This window comes from Felis catus, chromosome B3 (assembly GCF_018350175.1).
Source record: "Felis catus isolate Fca126 chromosome B3, F.catus_Fca126_mat1.0, whole genome shotgun sequence".
Taxonomy (NCBI): Eukaryota; Metazoa; Chordata; class Mammalia; order Carnivora; family Felidae; genus Felis; species Felis catus.
In genome coordinates this window covers 110,314,586-110,337,360 of record NC_058373.1, presented here as the reverse complement: position 1 = coordinate 110,337,360, position 22,775 = coordinate 110,314,586, and the positions used below count along the sequence as shown (strand labels likewise).

The 22,775-nt window shown below is 49.0% G+C and overlaps 1 protein-coding gene across 16 annotated transcripts in view; it reads right to left on the bottom strand.

The window, feature by feature from the left end:
* Positions 1-3,365: 3,365 nt before the first annotated feature.
* The window catches only part of SYNE2 (spectrin repeat containing nuclear envelope protein 2), a 345,027-nt gene continuing 325,617 nt past the window's right edge, over positions 3,366-22,775 (bottom strand). For 11 of the 16 annotated variants that reach the window (XM_045060037.1, XM_045060042.1, XM_045060038.1 and 8 more), the window contains 16 exons: positions 21,809-21,996; positions 21,139-21,289; positions 20,626-20,808; positions 19,096-19,233; positions 17,574-17,768; positions 15,385-15,667; positions 14,781-14,849; positions 13,714-13,853; positions 11,695-11,809; positions 10,018-10,220; positions 8,784-8,984; positions 7,750-7,878; positions 6,015-6,206; positions 5,155-5,241; positions 4,743-4,792; positions 3,366-4,438 (listed from right to left, as the gene is read on the bottom strand). In XM_045060037.1, coding sequence (XP_044915972.1) covers positions 4,225-4,438; positions 4,743-4,792; positions 5,155-5,241; positions 6,015-6,206; positions 7,750-7,878; positions 8,784-8,984; positions 10,018-10,220; positions 11,695-11,809; positions 13,714-13,853; positions 14,781-14,849; positions 15,385-15,667; positions 17,574-17,768; positions 19,096-19,233; positions 20,626-20,808; positions 21,139-21,289; positions 21,809-21,996 — 2,538 coding nt within the window. In that variant the 3' untranslated portion in view covers positions 3,366-4,224. The remainder of the gene's footprint in view (positions 4,439-4,742; positions 4,793-5,154; positions 5,242-6,014; positions 6,207-7,749; positions 7,879-8,783; positions 8,985-10,017; positions 10,221-11,694; positions 11,810-13,713; positions 13,854-14,780; positions 14,850-15,384; positions 15,668-17,573; positions 17,769-19,095; positions 19,234-20,625; positions 20,809-21,138; positions 21,290-21,808; positions 21,997-22,775) is intronic. The other 5 variants (XM_045060046.1, XM_045060047.1, XM_045060041.1 and 2 more) reach the window with 5 other exon arrangements.

Genomic DNA, 22,775 nt, shown 5'->3' with positions numbered 1-22,775 from the left:
AGTATCTGACTTCAGCTCAGGTCATGATCTCACAGTTCGGGAGCTCGTGTCCCACTTCTCTCTCTCTCTGTCTTTATGGGATTCTCTCTCTCCTCTCTCTTCCTGCCCCTTGCTCTTGTGCCCGCTCTCTCAAAAAAAAAAAAAAAAGAAAAAAGTTACGGTTGCCCTCTGTTGTATCTTTAGGTCCTCCTACCTTTTTGGCTTAGATGGGGCCTGCAGAAAACTTTATACAGGTGGAACAGAAAATGAAGAGTTCTAGTGTTTCCTCACCCTGGGCTCCTAAGCCAGTGGGTGGTATTCCTGTCACCTTCTATCTGCTATTGCTTTCCCCAGATACACTGGAGTGGAATACGGGGTTCCTTGGAAATTTACCCCTGTAAAATTCTCACACCTTTTAGGTACTTACTGATGCTTCCCCGTGGAGTTTGGTATACAATCGTGTGAAACACATGCCGTGTATTCTTTGTAGCTCTCAAAGTTGCTGGAATTTCGGCTCCAGTGACAGCTCGAAGATGTGTACTGTCTCTGCGATATGCAATCTTCTTATAACCCTTTTTGTTGCTTTGGAGTCAAGGATCCTTCTTTCCCCCCCTTTCTTTTATTTTTGGAGTTCCAAGGATCCTATCCACTTGTGAGGCCTTCATGGGAAGGGCGAAGGCTTGTGAACGCTGGTCCTGAGCAGCTCCTATTAGCACGGTCTCCGCACGTTTGTTCTTCTGCGCTGGGTGTCTAACTGCCCGGACTCTTGGTGCTGTGGCTTTGTCATCTGGTGGTCCTGTGTACCTCAGAGCCTGTTGGCTGGCTATAGCTTGTCATTTTTTCAGGTGAATGCTTTGTACCATTAAGCAGCCTTGTACATTTGGGCCTTTTTACAAATGAATGTTGTGTGACAGCAAGTTTTGAGGTCTGCTTTCCATTCTTCCCACGACTGCTTTTCCCCTCTGCTGTGTCCCCTTAATGTTTATGGAAAGAAGTTTAATGTGACATAAGCTAAATAAAGTGTTTTTCATAATTTTGGCTTTAAAAATGTATTTGTTGGGAATATAAGAACTTTCAATAATTAGGCTTAATTAGTCTGTGTTCCCATATCTGAATTCTATTCTATTTTAGGTTTGCAGCACCCTTTAAGAATTTGATGAAAACCATGGACAGTCTTCCCAGAAAAAGGTACATAAGCAAAAAATGCTTGCCTACAATTTCAGGAGGGTTAGAATCTGTCTTAAGCTGTCAAAGACTTAAAAAAAAAATTTTTTTTTTAATGTTTGAGAGAGACGGGAGTGCTAGTGGGGGAGGGGCTGAGAGAGAGGGAGACACAGAATCTGAAGCAGGCTCCAGGTTCTGAGCTGTCAGCACAGAGCCCAACGTGGGGTTCGAACCACGAGATTGGACACTTGACTATGCTGCCCAGGCGCCCCTGTCAAAGACTTTTTAAATGGCAGCAATTTAATCTTTGGTCAACTAATCTCACCCTGGTGATTTATGACCACAGGCACTGTGTGTTCAAATAAAATGCAGCTCATCCACGTAAGAGTCCTGGTTTGCCTGACATATAGACTCAAGACTCAAAGACCGTTATTTTGAGAATGGATGTGTACAATTAGGCTTTAAAATGCAGACGCTTTTCTTTCACTGGAACTTTGACTTGCTCCAGGGTCAAAGGTTTATAGAACCATCACCTCCTTTGGACTGGAAGAGAAGGAGGTCAAGATTCTGCAAAACTGGAGCAAGGACCTCCTTCTAACCAACTCAGTGGCTTAGAGAAAAAGTTTGGGTATCATTTTTCCCTTAAATGTCCCTCTGGAATTTTTATAATCCATGAAAAGAAATGAATTATTTTAAAGCATCAAAAGACTTGGCAGTTAAAAAAAAAAAAAAGTACAGTGGGGCACGTGGGTGGCTCAGTTGGTTAGGTGCCTGACTCTTGATCTTAGCTCAGGTCTTGATCTCAGGGTCAAGCCCTACACTGGGCTCTGCACTGAGCATGAAGCCTTCTTAAAAAAAAAAAATTTTTTTGAAGTGCCCATTTCTCCCTATCAAACACTTTCATCAATTGTTAAAGTGGAGACCGGTTCTCTTCCAAGTGGTCCCTTAACTTAAGCGGCTCGGGAACTGCACATGTCCTGGGGATGTCTCACCTGCAGAAGGGGCCACTGGCGCTGAGAGTCTGGGCTTCACCCACAGATAAGCATCCTTGGCTTCCCCTGAGGTCTGTGCTCGGCAGAGAAGGAGAGAGGGCACTGACCGAGGTGACCATTAGGTCAGTGGTGTCTCCCGTGTGTCAAGAGCTGCAGGTTAGGAACAGTTAACCCAGGAACTGGTTTAGCGACTTCTAATCCCTGTAACATTTAAAATCTGTTCGCTTTGGAGAGAGCTGGGAATAGAAAAATCTGGGTGAAATGATCCTTTCCTTTGTACCCACCTTCCCCACCATGCTGCCCTCATTACTCCCTACAGCACTAGGGGGACACACACTGGGTAATTTCTACATATGCAGGTTGTGGGAGTTTAGATCTCACAAGTTATTCTGTACAAAGTTAAATAATATAAAGGCTTGGAATTAAAACCAATAAATCCCCCAAATGTATATTTTTTAAAAGTTTATTTATTGGGGCACCTGGGTGGCTCAGTCGGTTAAGCGTCTGACTTTGCCTCAGGTCATGATCTCCCGGTTTGTGTGTTTGAGCCCCGCTTCCGGCTCTGTGCTGACAGTGTAGCAGGTTTCTTGTACAGAGAGCCCTAACACCGCGGCTTTTCTTTCCAGGAAGCAACTTTATTTGTGCTAGCACGGGCTCAGTTGGGTTCGTACCGAAAAGTGAGCCCGGACGCCCGGGTGGTGTAGCCTTTTATGCATTTTCTGCTTGTCTCCCATATATGGGTAATGTATAGACATACAGTCTGATTGGATGGTCTCATGTTACAGGGTCATGAGGGATGTCACGTATGCACGCAGCCAGGTTGCCTTCCCTTATCTTGAGGGTTTGTTTTTTTACCACATTCCTTACGGAGGGGACTCCCCCACCACAGCTTAGAGCCTGGAGCCTACTTTGGATTCTGTGTTTCCCCCTCTCTCTGCCCCTCCCCCTCCCGCTCTCTTTCTCAAAAATAAAAGTTTACTTTGAGAGAACAAGGTGGGGAGAGGCAGAAGAGGGGGACAGAGGATCTAAAGCAGGCTCTAGGCTGGCAGCAGAGAGCCCTATGTGGGGCTTGAACCCACAAACCCTGAGATCATGACCTGAGCTGAAATCAGACGCTTAACCGACTGAGCCACCCAGGTGCACCCTCCCCCCAGCAAATATTTTAGAAATAATTTTTGTTCTATAGAAGGTTATACATAACACTTGTAATATAATCCAGTGCAACAAAAGTATGGGTATTTGTATGGTTGTTTTAATGAGAAACATTTGAATTGTACATACCACAAATAGCTTCAAGTTTCTGTAACAACCTCCCTCCCCCCCGTGGCCAAACAGCTAAACAAAACCTGAAGCATCACTTTAAATGTGAAAGTCTTATAAAATTAACTTACAAAAACATCCCTATCAAGTAGTTTGGCATTTACTGTACATTAGTCAAAAGGTCAAGCTAAAATCTGATTCTTTTAAAAAAATCAAAGTTTACATTATTCATACAGATCCAGCATTGTTAAAAAATATGCACAAATAACCACATCCATGCAATATAATTTCTTTAAAAATTTAAAGCAATATAAAAGAGCAGACCTAAGTACAGAACAGAACATTTTGGTTTATAACCTGTAGCTCAAGATTGCTAGCTGATTGGAGTAAAATTAATTCTAAATCTCTTAAATATGATTGTTTCAGTCAACCAGCTAAGGGTGCACGTGAGTTTCTGAACCATTTCTAAGGTGGAATCCGCTAGCGTGTTTCGGTAACGTGGGGTGAACGCTACTGTTCGTTGAGCAGAGTAGGTACATTTTAATAATGTCGTTTTTCAAATCGGAATTCGCGGAGAGCTCGGCTCTTCAGGCAGCTGCAGTTTCCAGAGATCCCAGACCCATCAATGAGCTTTGTCAAACTGCCTGGGGCGCCCGCTGCCCGGCTCCCTGCCCCCAGGGCAGAATGTCATTCGGAAGCCCTCTCCGGCCAGCCTGGAGGGCGGTGTCCGCGGCGAGATCCCAGCCCGGCCGCCCCTGATGGGGCAGGGGCCAGGTCAGGCACCCGCGAAGCCAGGCGGTGGTGAGGTGCCGCAGGCCAGGCGGGGCGTCTAGGTGGGGGGCGGCCCGTTGGTGTACCTCAGCATGGGATAGAAGGACCTGGCGAAGTTGTTGGCCTGCGTGCAGCTGTAGTCCTCTTCCGAGGAGGGCAGCAGGCAGGCCAGGAGCAGCAGCAGCAGCAGGAGCAGCTGCAGGGGCAGCGCCGCCCTGATCACCCGCGCCAGGAAGGAGCGCCGTGGCCGCGAGCTGCCGGGGCCGGGCACCCTGCCAACAGACCAGGTGAAGGGGTGAGCAGGAGGTTCCGGACGCCGCACCCCCTCGAGCTACCTGACCCCTGCCTGCGTTAGGTGAGACATCCGGGGCCTGACGTGAAAGTGGGTGCCCACGACTGAGGGTCAGTCCTGGAAGAGCAGCCCAGCCCCTTTCCAGACTGAAGAAAACAAGTCAACTGGGTTCTTACAAACACCTGGAGTGTGGCATTGGCAAGACTGGTGAGGTGTGTGTGTGTGTGCGTGTGTGTGTGTGTGTGTGGAACAGAGGACTCATTTCTGTGACTGCATCCCCCTACCTGCTGTCCGCCTTGTTCTGGTCTTTCGTCATCCTCTCTGCTCCAAACTGCTGGATAGAAACAACCCAGTTAGTAAGTGAAGACTGGTTAGTCCTGTCCATGATAAAACCTCCTTCCTTCTTAAATTATACACCTTCCTTAGCTCATCTTTCTGCCAAGCTTTTGAAACCAGACAAATACATTTGACATTATACTCCAGGAGGTAAGAAATCATTGGGTTAAAGTAACAAGAGCTTCGCGGTCCAGTTTGTTGATCTGTTGTTAATGGGGAGAGATCAGGAAGCCCCTTCAACAACACTAGAAGGGCTCCCATCTTTCACAGCCTACTGGGGGGTGGAGTCTCCAGTTCCTGTCATCTCAGTAACTTCGAAAAATAACCAGCGTGCTTCTCGGGGCAGAAAGGGGCTCTCACCTTGGCTTGGGGAGCTGGTGTGGATGCAGCTGGAGGCTCGTCTCCAGAGTCTACCTCGTCCAAGCTGGGCAGAGATGGGTCTGGGTTCTGAAATCCACACCCCAAGGGTTCAGTTCAGGGAAACAGAGGTTCTGAGTAATCTCAAGAGCGCAAAACGTGCTTCATGCAGTTTCACTGCTCTGCTCACCCCTCCCCCAGCTCAAATCTTTCTGGAAGAGAGAGCCCTTTAACACAGACTTCTCCAGTCAGAAAGGAATGTAAACAAGGCAAGGCCAAGCACAGCATTAAAAACCCATAGCACACATGGGGGGAGACCGAGTTTAGCTGCATCAAGGGTTGACAGCTTGCCAGATGTGCTGAAGGATCATGTGGCCATCAACACACTACAGCCTTGGCTGTACAGGTAGAAATGTCACTCTAGAATGGAGGGGTGGGCCTCCCTCAAGTCTGGTGAAGCCATGGTATGGCTATCGATTCGTTCTGAGTTGGATCACATTTTAAAGACAAGAAAGTAGAAAAATGAGAGAGTGGGCAGCAGAGAGCGCCCTGGACGGTGAAGGAGTACTCTCAAGTCTACTCCGCATGAAGGAAAGACAGAAATGCTAGAGGGGTCAGACTGGTTTTTCACACGCCAGCCATACGAACAGGTAGGTACCATATTGTTGTCTCCCTCTTGTAAAGGACAGAACCGTGTCAAAGAGCTGGTGTAACTTTTTAAGGCCGCCCAGGTAGAAGGGGCGGGACTCGAGGCGCCACTCGGACCACGTGCTTATAGCCTGTGCCCCACAGCGAGGCCGGCCATTCTGCTTTCCTGTTGGCATCTGATACCACACGTATTTAAAAGCCACAAGTGGACTCACCTGGCTGCCCTGCAAGGACATTAAGTCTTGGGACACTTGCTCAAGTAACTGTTTGAGTTTCTTCTCAATAACATGTACCTTCTCTTCAGCCTCAATGTAGTCTTCGCCATGCCCCTTAATAAGAAGGCTGTTTGAAAGCTCTTGTAAGGTGTTTACTTGAGGTTCACGTTCCACGAGCTCCTTTTTCAGTTGCTAAAAATAAAATGTGTGAAATACAAATAAAAATAGCCGCTGCTTACTGTGGCCAGATAGCGCTTGCTTAGTGCCAGGACAGTTCCGGGATGGACGATGGGTGGTGGTCAACTCCAGAACATTCTACTAGCTATGTACCTGGGTGTGTCTGCAAGTCTGGCATCATTTGGGCAGCAAGTAGGTGACACCCTGCCCCTATTTTCCACTCCTTCTCATTCTGAAGACAACTTGAGGCTGGAGGAGTTGGAAGAAGTGAGGGGAAGACTAGACCTTTGTCCACCGCAGTAGCAAAGTCAAGGAAAAAATCTAAATTGGGTAAGTTGAGAAACAGCAGCTTAAGCATACTTTATAGGAATAGAGGCATGTGTCTGGTGAATCAGCCTGTGTGGTTGATTACCTTGCTTGCTGTCCCTTTTGGTAGCCACTACACAACATGTGGCGATTTAAAATTACAATTCAGTCTCAGCCACAATAGCCACGTTTCAAGTGCTCAACAGCCACCTGTGGCTAGTAGCTATCGGACTGGACAGTGCAGATATAGAACATCTTCTTCACTGCAGAAAGTTTACTGGACGGCACTCTTCTTGAGAGTGGGGCTTTACAAAGATTTTAGCATAAAATTTTTTTTTATTTTTATTAAGAAAATTTTTAATGTTTATTTTTGAGAGAGACAGAATGTGAGTGGGGGAGGGGCAGAAAGGGAGAGAGAGAAGCCAAAGCAGGCTCCAGGCTCTGAGCTGTCAGCACAGAGCCTGATGTGGGGTTTGATCCCACAAACCCCATGGGATCATGACCTGAGCTGAAGTCAGACGCTCAACTGACTGAGCCACCCAGGTACCCCTATAAACATGTTTTTTAAGGGGCACCTGGGTGGCTCAGACAGGTGAGTGTCCAACTCTTGCTTTCAGCTCAGGTCGTGATCTCATGGTTCGTGGGACTGAGCCCTGCATTGGGCTCTGCACTGATGGTGCAGAACCTGCTTGGGATTCTCTCTCTCCCTCTCTCTTTAAGCAAACATTGAAAAAAAAAGCTTTTAAAATAATGACCGGTACTTTAAACTGTTTATAACTGAATCACCTACAAACTTATGGCTAAGAAAGTCACCTGGTTAGTGAAATAAATACACGAAAACACAACTGCCCTTCAAGAAATAAGACTTTTCAATAGCAGATTTAGAAAACTCATATAGCTCATTGTGTCTGTGGAGTAATTGAGCATATTTTCCCCCAGGGAGTCCTGATATTCACAAAGGAGAAAATACTTCTAATCAAACGGCCTTATGTTTCTCAGGATATTGCTAAACCCCTACGTCCCCCGTTCCCGAGAGTCTTAAGGACTTCCTGCTTTTAGCCCTGGCCCTTCATCTCTGTAAGCCATCCTGCTTCAGAACTACTACAAAGGGATGCTTAGTAGTTGATACCAACTGGAACACGAGAGCAAAACATCACGCTGGCATTGTTCTAAGAAACACGAGGGGCAGCTCCCTGAGTCCTCACCTGCCAGGGGCCAGCGGCAGTGCAGGACCCCTTAGGAGGAAACTTACCATCAGTTCTTCCTGACACTCCAGGAGCACCTGGGGGTCTGCCTCTGGGTCCGTGACACGAGCCTTCTGCCTCCGGCTCTCAGCACTCGCTAACCACAGTAGCAGATCTTGACTCAACTGGTGGAAGTCCTTTAAACACACACACACACACAACACGTCACAGTATTGCCCTTTCTCTGAGGGCAGGTGTGCTGAGAAGCAGCTTGATGTGTTGGGCCTTCACAGTATTTGCTCTGGTCTTTATCCGATGAATAAAAGGGCCAGATTTAAACTAAATGCCAGGGCCCCCAAACAAGGAAAAGGGAAAGCCACAAAGAGGATGCAGGTGGCACAGTCCCAGGAGGCGTGATGCATGTCGACTGACGAGTGCTAGCAGAAAGGCCGGGCTTCACAACGCCACACCTGCTATGACACAGAAAGACCACACAAACGACTCCACAAATCTGGATTCAGCTGCAAAGGGAGACACCCCAACAGGACAGGCCGTGGCCCAGGGACACATGGGCACGGGGTCTTGCTGGTGGGGCTCGCGTTCCCAGAGATGGGGTCAGAGCTCACACAGGATGAGCATTTACCATGTGCGGAGGGCTGGGCTAAGATTACCTTGTGAGGTAAGGACTAACATGATTCCCATTTTTCAGATGAGAAAACAGAGGTCTAGCCGGCACAGTGATTTGCTCAGAGTCGCACAGCTACTAAAGCTCTAGGGTTGGGTTAAACCACTCCTTGTTCTGAGCCAGGTCTCTTAATCGCCCTGCTATACATACGGTCCTCCTGGCAAAAGGACAGAGATGGGGCAGTGTGGGGCGGCATTTCTGACCTACTGGAATGTTCGCTGGAACCCTTATGCTAAGAATGGGCCGGGGCAGCAGAGCAGGAGACACAGGGCGGGACAGCAGCTGAGCCTCTTGGAAACAAAACGATAAAGCACATGTTTCCTAACACAAGCCGTGTTTGTGTGCCAAAGCATCCTGACTAGGATAAAAATATCTGCCTCTCCCACTCATGTGGGCTGGGCCTGGGGGCCGGCGTACCTGGCACTGCATGAGAGCCCTCCGTAAGCCCGCTCTCCAGCTCTCCACCGCGCCCTGTGCCGCGTCCCAGTGCAGCGCCAGCTGGCCGACGCGACCTTGGAGCTCTTTGGACTCCGCGCTCTCAGTCTGCAGAAATTCCTCACTGCTCATGTTGACGGAGACCACTAGAGCCTTGTAGGTGTCAAAGGCTTTTAGTATTTCCTACCGCAGAGGGAAAAGACTGGGTCAGGCATTCTGAAAATAGCGATGTGGGGTTCATTTGAACCTCAGCAGGGAACGGATCTGCCAAAGGCTTCTCTGAGCTGTGGCGGCAGAAGCAAGAGCCAACTTGCTTTCAACTGGCTGGGCGGTATCAGGTGAGGAGCTGCCTCACAAGGTCAGTGACCTTGGCTGGCCAGGCTGAGAGTAGAGGCCCGGCTCCTGGCTGGTCGACTCAGCCACAGGCATGAGTAGACCCTGCCGAGTCCTGGTTGGCTTATTTCTGGACCACATTAGAAGTCTTTCAGATAAAGTACATGTAGTTAACCTGCATGAATCCCTCGATATCACAGAAGTATTATTACTTAGGGTGAATAGTTAACCCAGATATAGTGATGCACAAAGTAAAATACTAATACCCATGTGAAGACTGCCTGGGTACCCTAAACCCCTGCCCTGGGTTGTCTTAGGAGCTCAGGCTCAGGCCCCCCCTCCCCCCCGGCCAAAGCACAGGGCTCCAATTGCCTCTCCCCGCTCCCTGGCTAGTTCTAGTGGGGCAACGGCCGACTATGTGGGTGACAAATTCTAACTGGGTAACAGAGTAGCTACATCAGGCCACAGAATTCATCAGCAGGTGAGCTGATCTTCCCCCCGCCCCCATTCTCAATGCTCCCCCACCAGCCTGGATTGCACAGTTTGGAAGGGCGTTTTTCAGCTGCCTGGTGGTGCCCACTAGCACCTCCTTATGAGTCTAGAGGGGTCTCTGAAGTCAGATCTTTCCAGCACAGGGGATCTGAGATGCACCTCCCCAGCACCGCTGGGGGCTTTGGGATCATGTGCAGATGATCTTCTGCATGGAAACAAAAACCTACATCTGCGTCCTTGCCCGTTACAGTAGTGGAACGGGACAGACTGAGCACTACACCTGCTTGCAGCCTGCCACCTACACCGCTGACAGGTGTAACCTGCTGGTCCTGCACAGCGAGCATCCACATGCACGTTCTGGATCCCTCTTCCCTCCACACCTCCCCCTCACCTTGAGCTGCTTCACTCTGAGCTCCATTTCGTGGATATCAGAGGGAGGTTCTGCCATCTTTAACATTTCCAGCTCTGCTTCCGTTTTTTTCAGCCAAGTGGTGATGTCGCTGATCTTGGAATTGAGCTGTTGCAAGTTTTGTTTCATCCTGAGTTGATTGTGAAGTTCTTGTGCTTGAATCAGCTCCCATCTGTCAAAGGCGCCTGGAATAAAAAGTCGCAGTAAAAAGAAGCAGTAGCCCCAACAGATTTCCCGGTCTCCAGCTAGTCCAGGGTCAGGATGGCAAAACCTGAAGGGGATGCTCCTTGCAGGAGGCTTGGCTTCAGGAGTCCTCGCCGTCCCCTTGCTGTGGTTCAAGGCCGGTGCCACCACCCTCCCACAAAGGCTGGGATGAGGTACGGAACGGGCTATGAGACCCAACATGGTGCCAACATGTACTGCAGTCCAATGTTCAGCAGTTTAGTTTATGCTGTTTTCCGGCACTTTCTCTTCTGGTTCATGAATGATCGGGTCAATTCTATCAGTTCGACTTTTGGCTTAGTAGAATAATTACTTTTATAATCATTGAACTGGTCTCAAGAGGAGCCACCTGACTGCTCTTTGGACATCATCTTCCTGTCTGATCTTTATATACAAGTGACATTAAAATATGCACTTCATATGAGGCTCATTGGTCAATATTTTTCTTTTTTAATTTTCTTTTTTAAAATTTACATTCAAATTAGTTAGCATATACTGAAACAGTGATTTCAGCAGTAGACTCCTTAATGCCCCTTACCCATTTAGCCCATCCCCCTTCCCATAACCCCCCTCAATGGTCAATATTTAAAGAATAGTTTTGAAGGACACCTGGGTGGCTCAGTCGGTTGAGCATCAGCATCCAACTTCGGCTCAGGTCATGACCTTGTAGTTTGTGGGCTCGAGCCCTGTGTCAGGCTCTGTGCTGACAGCTCCGAGCCTGGAGCCTACTTTGGATTCTGTGTCTACCTCTCTGCCCCAACCCCGCTCACACTCTGTCTTGGTGTCTCTCTCTCAAAAATAAACATTAAAAAAAAAAAAAAAAAAAAAGAATAGTTTTGCAAGTAAAAAGCCTAGGAATTTGTAAATACAAGTCAGCTGATTCTGTTTTTGCTTTAAAACTTTATTTTTTATTTTTTTATTTTTTTATTTAAAAAAAAATTTTTTTTTTCAACGTTTATTTATTTTTGGGACAGAGAGAGACAGAGCATGAACGGGGGAGGGGCAGAGAGAGAGGGAGACACAGAATCGGAAGCAGGCTCCAGGCTCTGAGCCATCAGCCCAGAGCCCGACGCGGGGCTCGAACTCACGGACCGCGAGATCGTGACCTGGCTGAAGTCGGACGCTTAACCGACTGCGCCACCCAGGCGCCCCTAAAACTTTATTTTTTTAAGTAATCTTCACACCCAACGTGGGGCTCAAACTCACAACCCCAAGATCAAGAATCGCATGTTCTACTCACTGAGCCAGTGAGGTGCCCTACAAGTCAGCTGATTCGAAAATAACAATGGCTGCCGTAGACTAAGTTTAGCCGTTTTGGTGGATTACAGTTGGTCAATTCTTAATTAATGTTCTGTTGAGCAATGACTTAAATTAAATGCTCAGCTGACCCAAAATATAGCCTTGACCTGTCCTAACAACGGCCTAATTTATCTGTACCTGACTGCTGCCCAGTGAGGGCAGCAAGTCCCTCGTCTTCCTGCTGTGAGCTGCCATTCAAGGCTCTGGCACCTTCTTTGCCACCGTCAGTGCCTGGGGATAGCAGCAGCTTTACCTAGAATGAACCGATTTTTATGTTACCACTTATAAATTTCAAAGGCTGTATGAAGAGTATCTTGGTTCATAGGAACAGGTAGGAAATGAAGATATGGGACCCCTTTCCTTTTAATATTAATATTACACGATTAATAATTATTTTTAATATAATGATTATTAATATTAATATGGAGATTCTTTATTGGGTGCATTTATAGCAGAGCTAACGGCAGAAATAAAGCCTTAGTAAAGACCAAGACTGGTGGGGGGGAGCAGGGGAGAGGTCAGTATTGGAAATAAAACAGCCTAATTTGGGGCTTCCTAACACTTCTCAAATGAAACATGCAAAAAAAAAAGCTAAAAACCACCGCTGAGCTGCCAGGCTGTTACTGGGTGCACACTTTCGCTTTTGCAGAGTGTTTTACAAAATTTAGTCATCCCTCCTCGTCACTCTGTGGAGCTGGTTGGCAGATTATCCCCAGAATTGGAAACACAGAGGACAAATCTGCCTCCGGGGGTCATTCATTACTGAGCATTTATCTTTCACTGCACATATTGACTCTTCTGTTAGTGCAGAGCTGACTGGCCTATTATCTCAGGACTTTCCAAAAATAAAGGTATCCTTTTTAGTAAAGCCATGCTTTCTTTGGTTTGTGTCCATATGGCCTACTTGCGTGGAATGAAAAAAATACCGCCCCCGCCCCCCCGCCCTTCAGATTTCTGGTGACACGCCTGGTTCCAGGCACACAGAAAAGGGTGGAGGCTTTTGAAACTGGCCAGGGGAGGAACACAAGCATCAATGCTGGGGAGGCCAAACCATGTGGCCCTGGATACAAAGCAAAGGTGAGGTGCTGGGGTCCCTCCCTCTCCCCACGACTGTCAGGTCTTATTCCGCATCACAGAGGGGCAGATTAAAACTGACAGCTGCTTACTAAGCAAGAGGAAGAGCTGCTGAACTGGGCATGGCAGCCCGCTATCAAATGACTTGGGCCTGATCGTATACCGGCAGAAGCTTCTCCAATTATCTAGCACTATCCATTCTTAGACACGGTGGGCACTTGGCGGACTAATTCAGTGATGCCCACCGCCGCTTCTGGTTTCTCTAGAAGAGGATGATTAAAAGTGCACAGAGACATTTGAATTTCAACTCGCTCCTCCCTAGTCCTCTGTGCTGAGGCTGATCTGGAGCCAACGTTAAATCCTAGGCTGGCGGCCCCCAACGGCTGCATAGCCAGAGCATACCAAGGATTCATGCTGCCCGAGGAAACCATAATGAAGAAGGAATGGTCACTGTTATAAACAACAACAACGAACCACATATGGTAGTCAAAATAGTAATAATCGTAACAGTGACCACTTCTAAGGGCCTTCTTTATACATTCTTACAAATCAACACAGACAACAATTAATGGAAAGTAGGTTTATCCTCAGGTGAGGAAGGCTTACGGAGGCAAGGCAAAGTGCTGTGGCCCCAGAGCACTCTATTGGTGGGGTTAGGAATCAAACCTATGTCTACCACTGTACATGGTCAAATCTTCCTGAATACGAAGTCACGATGTTTTGAATAGGATATGCAGTCAAAATGTAAACAGAACACAGTTTGGGAGCAGCTCAGGAAAGCCAGTATGTTGCTTCTCCATTACTTGCACGGATGACTGACTCAACAGTAATAATCACTGCCGCATCATGTTCATGTACACAAAGATCGTTCTTGGCCAGAAACCAGTCTTTAACTCTAATATGTTTTGCCAGGGTTCTAATGATGTATGGACAGCTCAGCAGAGATACTGTCACCATGGGAAAACCAGCTCAAAATCCCCCTTGAAAGTGAGCACACGCAGCATACACCAATCTCTCTCTCTCTCTTAAGAATTTCAACTACTAATGCACTTGGGTTATATTCTCAGTGCAGTCGAGACTTACATAGGCTGGTTTATAGGGAGTGCTGGAATCTGAGGGGATGGTTTGTACATTCCTATCACTTCCCATTTGTTTGTAGCGATGCTTGGGGCAGGAAGGGCTGTCAGGAACATGCCATGAATGGTCCTCAGAAATGGATTTCCCTGAAACAAAACACAGCAAGTGACAGTCCATTCTCTCCAACCAAAGGATTCATACTTAGTTACACAAAAAAAGGTCATGGGTAACATGGCATCAGGTTATAGTATAATATGAGTTCTGCAGCTTTCCTTGCAAAGCATGCACATTTGCAAAATGTCAGTACGCCCCAGAAGGGAATGAAATGAGAGTCATGCAACTGAGCAGCACTGTGCCTTCACTAGATGGGTTCACGATGGAGCACAACAAACACAGGATTTTTTGAAGATGAATGGTGTTTCGGAGCCGGGCATCTAGTGGCGGGGACACTGGCAGCGAGGCCAGGTCAAAGGGCCAGAAGGACTGAAGACCTCTCAGGAGTGGGGGAGAGTGAACGTCAGGATGGACCTGGGGGCCAGAGGGCCGCTCGTGGCGCTACCCCACCACTGCACATGGCGACGGGGCAGGGAACATAGGTTAGAACCGCAAATCAAGGAAAGGAAGGTTTCTTCTCCTGTGGCTAATGCAACAGTACTTTTACCCCTGCCCACCCATCCTCTTCCCAGGAAGCACCGTAAGCAAGGAAGGAAGCAGTTCCAAACCAAGCCACCGTGAAGAAAGCTTGGTCTATGCCGAAGAACTTCAGTTAGACGGCGGGGGGTGGGGGGGGGGGGGATTAAAGTTTTAAAAGACACCATGAAGAATTCCCTTCTGCACAGGCCTGAGGGGCAGGAGAAGGACAGCATGGAGACTGCTCCTGTCTGGGCGGGGTTCTGTAAGGAGCACGCAGGTATGTGTGAGTACGGCAGTGTAAATACACCATGACACAAGGACCAAGGCGCATGGTGTCCACAGAAGGCAGAGGTCAGACATGACATGGGAGCGAGGTTTAGGATGCAGTGTTCGCCACAGGAGGCTGCCATGTTGAGACACATGCACGGTCAGGGGCCTACCAGAAGACGCTTTCAAAGTTTTTGTGGTCATTTTAAGATAGGCCTCAGGATTTTCAGGGATTTCTACATCTGAAAAAGAATAATGTCATTTTCCTCACCGCAGGCATCTGTAGATGAATGCCCAAGTATTAAGTTAAAACAGTAGAAACATTGTCAGCTGGGAGGAGAAGAGTAACTACCTTTGATCTGTCTTATTAAAAAGGTTTAAAAAACCGAAAGGATTTTTTTCAGCCTACTCTTGACGGTTTGAAGCCGTTGTGGGAGAGGGGGGAGTCCATGGAAAGAATGGAGACAATCTACCAATACTCTGAAGAACTCAACTGAAAAGTTCACTGATGAGCCTCCCAGATAGCCAGAGCCATCAGAGAATAGCCTTAATGTCCCCAGGTGAATTTCGTTCCTTTTTCCCTTTCATTCCACCTGTCATAGGAATGAGCCACTCTCAGGGAAGTCAAAGTGGGCAGGACAGAACACAAGAAGCCACAGAGGTCTGGGTCAGCCATGAGCTGGACTCTGGGTCATCCAGAGATGGCCATGTTGCCACAGTGCTAAAAACATAACCAAGTGGGTCAATGTCAAGGGCTCTGGAAACAGGGGCTGTTACCTGACAGTGCACTGTAGTATGGGCCTTCCTCATCATCTTCGTGAGAGGAGGAGCCCCCCACGTCACCCGTGTGATCCCACTCCAGAGGGATGGAGTCCACGCTGACGGGGGTCTCACAGCCAGACCGCTCGGGCCCCGGCGCCGGGGGCACCAGATGACAAAGGGACTGAGGGGAAGAGGGTTCCTCGCTCTCTCTCCTTTTGCGCCAAGAGTCAGCCTGGATCTCTCTGGGGTCCTCCATGTCCGTTTCATTCTCGGAGGCCTCTTTTTCATCTTCCAAGCCCTAAAGTGGGGATGTCCAGTTTTCAGAATGAACCACATTAGAGGCTTGCAGCTGTGAGGTGCACGGGGAGTCTGCCTTGTCTGGCAGTTCCTGAAAATGGCCCCTGCCCGCATTTCTGTGGCCGCTTTAAAAAAGAATCGGGTTAGGTGCACCTGGGTGGTTCAGTCGGCTAAGCGTCAGAGTCTTGATTTGGGCTCAGGTCAGGATCTCACGATTTGTGAGATGAAGCCCCGTGTCAGACTCTGCACCGGTAGCATGGGGCCTGCTTGGGATTCTCTCTCTCCCTCTCTCCCTCTGCCCCTCCCCTGGTCACTCTCCCTCAAAATAAGTAAACTTAAAAAAAAAAAAATTTTTTTTTAAAGAAAAAAGAATCAGGTTCCCAGGGCCTAGTTGTGATTATTCTAATTTAGACGCTTTAGTGTGAGGCCCAGAATCTGTATTTTCGGCAAAGCCCAGCCTCTTTCCTAGGAGAAACCTGACATTTGATGGTCTAAGTTAAACAACTTTCCCTAGAAGAAAATGGAGGCCAACATTTTATTAGTGGTTAATGGCAGGTTTCTCCAAGAATCAGAAAATTTTAAATAAAAAAAAAAAAAAGTAAGGCCATTAAGAGTATATTCTGGCTAAGATTCACAACTTCATGACTGTATGTACCAGGTTCTTTCTTTCTTACCCCTCAATCTTATTGTTCAGGATGCAGAACCTTATTCTTCCTATGTTGTAATGCCTTGGTTTAAGAGAAATGCCTAGAAACTGCTACATTTAGAAATGAGGAAACTATGGTGACTTTTAAGGCTATGCCTGATAAAGAAAGAACCATCAAGTTAGCCAGTTGGAGACACAAAAAAGGAAAAAATGGCCAGTTGTGTTGCTCAATATGGTTATCGTGAAAGCTTCTGGCACACAAAGGCAATGAACTTTCAATAGTGGCCTGAATGCCACCTCAACTTCCCAGAAGGTCCCTCTGCCAAGGGAAACTTCACAGTTGCTATGGGAAACTGGTGCTTTTGTCACTTCACAGGTGAGAACAGGGGTGCCCGGGTGGCTCAGTCGGCTAAGCGTCCAACTCTTGATTTTGGCTCAGGTCATGATCTCATGGTTTGTGCGTTCGAGCCCTATGTTGGGCTCTGTGCTGACAGTGTGGGGCCTGCTTGGGGTTCTCTCTCTTCCTCTCTCTCGCTGCCTTTCCCCCTGCTCATGCTCTCTCTCTGCTTCAAAATAAATAAATAAACTTAAAAAAAAAAGTTGAAAGGTGAGAAGAAGGCACCAGAAAGGCACAAATATTAAAAGCTCCCGACACTGGGGCACCTGGGTGGCTCAGTCGGTTGAGCATCCGACTTTGACTCAGGTCATGATCTCACAGCTCGTGAGTCTGAGCCCCACGTTGGGCTCTGTGCTGACAGCTCGGAGCCTGGAGCCTGCGTCTCCCTCTCTCTCTCTCTCTGCCCCTCCCCCACTCACACTCAGTCTCTCTCTCTCTCTCAAAACGAACAACTTTTTAAGGCTCCCAGACACTAAGAGGAAAAGGCCAACACATTCCCAAATTAGTACCGTAAGCAAAACCCGAACACATATCCGCATATCCTACGGGTGCTGACACATGTCAGGAGAGCCCTGGGCTGAGGAACACACAGAAAACAGCTGAGGGGCGCAAAACCTTTCAGAAATGCCGTCCCTTCCATCGGGTAAGGGGAGCCCCCAAGTTAAGTGTGACTCTGGAGTAATAAAAGCAGAAACAGAACTGTTTTGCTCTCCTTTTTACCATAAAATACGTCACAGCTGACCAGTACATAGGCTTCCAGCTCTGTAAAAATTTGGCCAGACGTCAAGTGTGCGGAGCCCATTCGGTGAACCGTCAAGTTTGCGCGGACCGGAGGCGCTCCGCACGAGCGTGCGCTCCCCTTACCGGAGCGCGGGAGGTCAGCCGGCGGTGGAACCGCGAGACGCGGCCGAAGACCTCCTGGCAGTAGCGGTGCAGCTCCTCCAGCTCGTCCTCGATCAGCACGGCGTCCAGGGGCTCACTCTTCTGAATCAGCTGCTCCCCGAACACGATGAGCTGATCGATCTTGTTGGTATTTAATGTAATTTCCTGTTGGAAACCCTATTCAGAATAGGAGAGAGAGACGATTTCAAAGAAGGAAAGTTTCCCTGAGGATCCAGACGATGTCTACTTCGTTCCTTCACCCAGGACGCGAGCTTCATCGATTTTTTAACAAAGCAACAATAAAGATTTAGATAATTTAAAATGACTGTAGGGGGACGCCCGGGTGGCTCAGTCGGTTGAGGGTCCGACTTCGGCTCGGGTCATGATCTTGTGGGTTGTGGGTTTGACCCCTGCACTGGGCCCTCTGCTGTCAGCACAGAGCCCGCCGCCTCCTTCGGATCCTCTGTCTCCCAATCTCTCTCTGCCCCTTTCCCGCATGCACTCTCTCTCTCAAAAATAAACATGAAAAAAATAAATAAATAAAACGATTGTGCATATTTTTTCCCTCTCCCTTCTGGGCACTGACTTTTGCAATTAAAATAATTCTACACTTGATCTTAGCCGAAAGGCAGAGAAGCGGTTACAATTAAAATAATTCTAAAAGTTTGGCAAGGACAGACATCTACTGCCGTTGGGTGTGAGGGCGAAAACTTGTCTTACTGACACTGAGTGGAAACAAAATTTCTCATAATAAACCACCCGTGGGCATTTGGTCCTGCTGACCCAATAATCACCACATTGGTGCTGTTATATTGAGGAAGGCAAGGGGCGCCTGGGTGGCTCAGTCGGTTAAGTGGCAGACTTCAGTTCAGGTCATGATCTCGCGGTCCGTGAGTTCGAGCCCCATGTTGGTCTCTGTGCTGACAGCTCAGAGCCTGGAGCCTGTTTCCGATTCTGTGTCTCCCTCTCTCTGACCCTCCCCCGTTCATGCTTTGTCTCTCTCTGTCTCAAAAATAAATAAACATTAAAAAATAAATAAATAAATTAAAAAAAAAAAAAAAAAAGGAAGGCAAATTTCTATTTTTCAACTTCTTTTAAAAGCCCAGGAGGGAATTACAGTGAAATTTAAGCGAAATGCACGTATTTGAGAGAGCAGAAGAGATCTGTTCACGAACCCACTCTTGATACATATGTTCTTCCTGCCACACCCCGCACGTTGCACCCCGACTCAAGAGCTGGGGAAAGAGCACCTTGTGAAGTTCTGTCTGGAACCCCGTGGATGATTATAAATGACAAAGAATACAGAGCCTCGTGCCAGTGGCCCCTCAACTGTAAGGAACAGTATCCTCTCTCGTGACAACCCTGCGGGACACAGGTGGGGTCAGCCTGGCTGCTTTAACAATTCTGGAATGTGCTCTCAGGGTGTCAGGTGAAGTTTGTGCTTGGCCGGCTCTCCCCTGCAGAGGTGCGTTCTCCCGAGAGGGGCCGTGGGTGCAGGCCTTACATTCAACTGGCGCATCTTGTCGTCGGCGTCACTCTCCGAGAAGTGCTCCACGTTGGTCAGCTGCAGGTCCATCTCCGTGAGCCACACGAGAACGCTCTCCCGGGTCCCCTCGAATTCTTCCCTCTGGTTGGTGAAATGCTGTGGAAGAGAACCGGGTGTTTGGGTGGATGGCAGAAGACAGTGCAGCAAGGTTACTTTTGGCCAAGACGAAAGGGTGCCCCAGGAGACCCACAGGGCATCAGGGGGCCAGTGTGGGGTTGGGAGCCCGGGCTCTGCTCCTGACTGTGGGATCACAAACAAGTGCCCCAACTTCTCTGAGCCTTGGCGTCTTTGTGGGCAAGTGAGGGTGTGGGACCACGGATTGCGACGTTTTGGGTCCTTTCAGCAATTCTGTAATTCTCCAAGTCAGTGATTTTCCCAACCTGCCCTTTGAGGAACGCCCTCAAAGTCCGAGCCAGGCACCTTGCTGTTTTTACCTGTTAGCCTTCTGTGGAAGCTTTTGCTTAACACAAAGATTTAGTAGTTTCGAGATGGAAGAGTACGGATCTCAGGGTTAAGCCTGGCCTAGTGCCCCATTTGCCTTCACTGAGGTAATCCTGAATGTGTGCCCTCAGAGAAAGAAGACCCAGATTTATCACCTCCAATAAGGATGCCTCTTGGGTTACCCTTAGAAATGGGCAGCCGATTCTCAGACAGACAGCATTCAGTGCCAAATGACCAGTCACAGTCAAATCGATGGGAGATAAGGAAATTAATGCATGGGGGGTTGTCTGAAAAGCTAGCCCACTCCTTCTTGAGGGTTAAAAAAAAAAAAAAAAAAAGCCCAGATTCTCATCATCTTAGAATGATTTCAAGAATGTTCTGCCCTGAGAACAGAAGCAGGGGTTAAAATTACTTGCTGCAGCCATAGACCACACTGGCCCGGTCAGTTTGCAACTAGACTCACAAAGGTTAACACCCCAAGCCTTCCACATTCCAGAAATCTCAGGTGAATGCCTATTAGATTTAAAAATCCAACCCAACCTTTGAGGTTAGGTCAATGTGCTCTGAAATTCGGAGGATAATCACTGTCCCCAAGCTCCACAATACAGAGGGGGCTCTGTCTCCAGCTCTCACAGTGCAAGAACCAACGGGACACACAAAAACGGGCAGATGGGCAAGGCGGGGCCTCTTTCCAGGCAAAGAGGCACCTTTGCCACACCGGGTAATGGCAGCGGCCCAGGCTCTGGGCAGTCTGTGAGCCAACGTGCAGGCCTTCCGGGTATCCAGAACTGGAAAAATGATGCGCTTGTTACCACAACTCACATAACCAGGCCCCGCCTAAGAAGCCTATTCTTGGGCAAACAACCTCTTTAAAAAACATGAATGCTGGCAGCTTCGGCTTAAAGCAAAGGGAAGGCCGACTGGGAGAACGTTCAGGTAGCTGAGGCCGGAAATGAAGTCTACCCATGGCTTCGCTCTAAGCCCGATACCGCACATCGCTTCTCCCCGAAAGGCTACAAGTAAGGCGGGTGATGTAGACAAGGTTACTCTGAGTCTCCGCAGGACGGCCGTGACCCGCTTCTGGAGGTTGTCCCAGCGCTGGTTGCCCTCGTGTACCATCTGCTTCAGCTTGCTGGCCGTGTCCGTGCGGTTCTCCCGGGCCAGCCGCCGGTACTGCTTGTTGATGAGCTCCAGCTGCGTGAGCCTCTCGTGGATCTGCCGCTGGAAGGCCTGCGACACACGGGCCGCGTCAGTGCCAAGGCACGCGGTGGGGGGCCAGCCCGCCCCCTCCCCGGCCCCAGACGGCCCGCCTCGAGGGCTTACCCCCCCAGGCTGAAATGGCGGCGGAGAGCCTGCTTCACCTGCCCTGATGCTAAAGAACGGCCTCTCAAGTTCACCGCGTGCCGCGTCTTGCCCGGCAAAGCGGACTCAGCAGCTGCCGGCAGGCTGCGGACTGCGCCGCCCTGGCCAGAGGTGGGGGGAGCCGGCCCCTTAAGGGAGTCACCTGAACTGCCCAGAGGCTTGATTCCCAGGAGCCGCGGGCTGGAGGGGGGCCCTTACCTCGAACCTCTTCAGCTCTTCTTTGGCATTTGTGTACAACACCTCTGAGGAATTCGGGTAGGCTGCTGTCCTCTCGGCTGACTTGAGCCAGTCCTCAAAGCGGGAGTAATCATCTAGAAATTTCTGCCACAGACGCCACGTCTCTTCGATTCTGATAGGAGGAAAGCACCTCAATATAAGCCAGCCATTTCAACAATGGGCTTCCATTTTTTTCCCCCCTCCCTTGATGGGCCCAATTCCCGACACCCCTCGCACTGGCACTGTTTAGGGGAAGAGACCCCGATATCCCTCTTCTAAGAAATAACCAGGAATATCCCCTTCTCGGTCAGGACACCTTCTGTCTAGGACGGCCCTTCAGAGTTCCTGAAGTTCACAGAGGTTAGCAGGCAGGAGACAGAGCTCCCGCTACTTTGTGGCTAGGGACACAGAGGCACAGTGGCCAGCGTGGTTACACATCAAGGCCCAGGACTGCTGGGGAAAGCTGTTGCCCTGATTATATTTTTTTCTTGAATAATTCACTTCATGCGCACTGGTCACACCTACTGAGCCTTCTCTGCCAACAGCCTTGGAAGCGGAGTGAACAGAACACAGCTACTCTTCCTGAGATCAGAAGGACGCACGGAGTCTGGCTGACCATGTTCAAAACGTTTAGGGGCGGCTCATTTCTTACTTCATTCGCCGTTCCATTGACATGGCGCAGATGTTCCTCCAGCGTCTGTCCAGGCTTCTGGTGGTCTGCTGGATGGAGTCACACTCGGTCTCATTGGCACAGGCATCGGAGTCGTGCAGTAGGACATCGCAGATGTTAAACACAGATTCCACCCCTGCGCTGTGTTGTTCGATGTCTCGCTGCAGGTCCTACGGTTGTAATAGAGCAAGGAGCGCCTTGAGGTGGTGGTGGTGGTGGTGGAAAGATTGGCATCAGAGGATCTCCACTCCCCCGAGACCCTCTTCTAGCCCAGGGGGCACAGGCCTCGTGCACGTCCACCTTGGGATCAGTAACGATGACTATGTCCCCCTCACCTCTGCACAACCCTTGTGCCGTAGCACCCGGCAAAGCTTCAACACTGGCAACAATGGGATTTATTCGTTGAACTGGCTAGAGGGGGTAGGAGATCAAAGGGTACCCTCTTCTGAGAGCCCACTGCCCCACAGACTCTGGGGAGGCATGGCATCCACCCAATATCACTGGACCACAAGGGCCTCCCATTTAGACATGGCTCCTGGGAGGTCTTCCTTGGGAATCTCTTCAGAAGGACCTAAAACTTCAGCAATAGAAACTCTTAACTTTTTATGGGTTACAGAATTCTCGAATCTAATGAGACCTTTGGTCCATCTTCACCCCCCCACCCCGCAAATCATGCATGCAGCTGCATGCTGTCCACAGCCTCTCCATGAGCCCATCCTAGGGCTCCATAGCCCCAAAGGAAGAGTCTGGGAGTAGAGACCCCACTTCCCCAGCTGATGGGGTCCGAATGAGGGGGCAGGGTCTCTCTGGAGTCTTGTGCCAAACAGTGCTACAGTTCCTAAGATTCAGCAAAAAGAGCATTCGTGAAGAGACAATGCATGGTTATGGGGAAAAATGGAAAACCTGTTTAAGAATAAACACAGCTTTGGGGTGCCTGGGTGGCTCAATC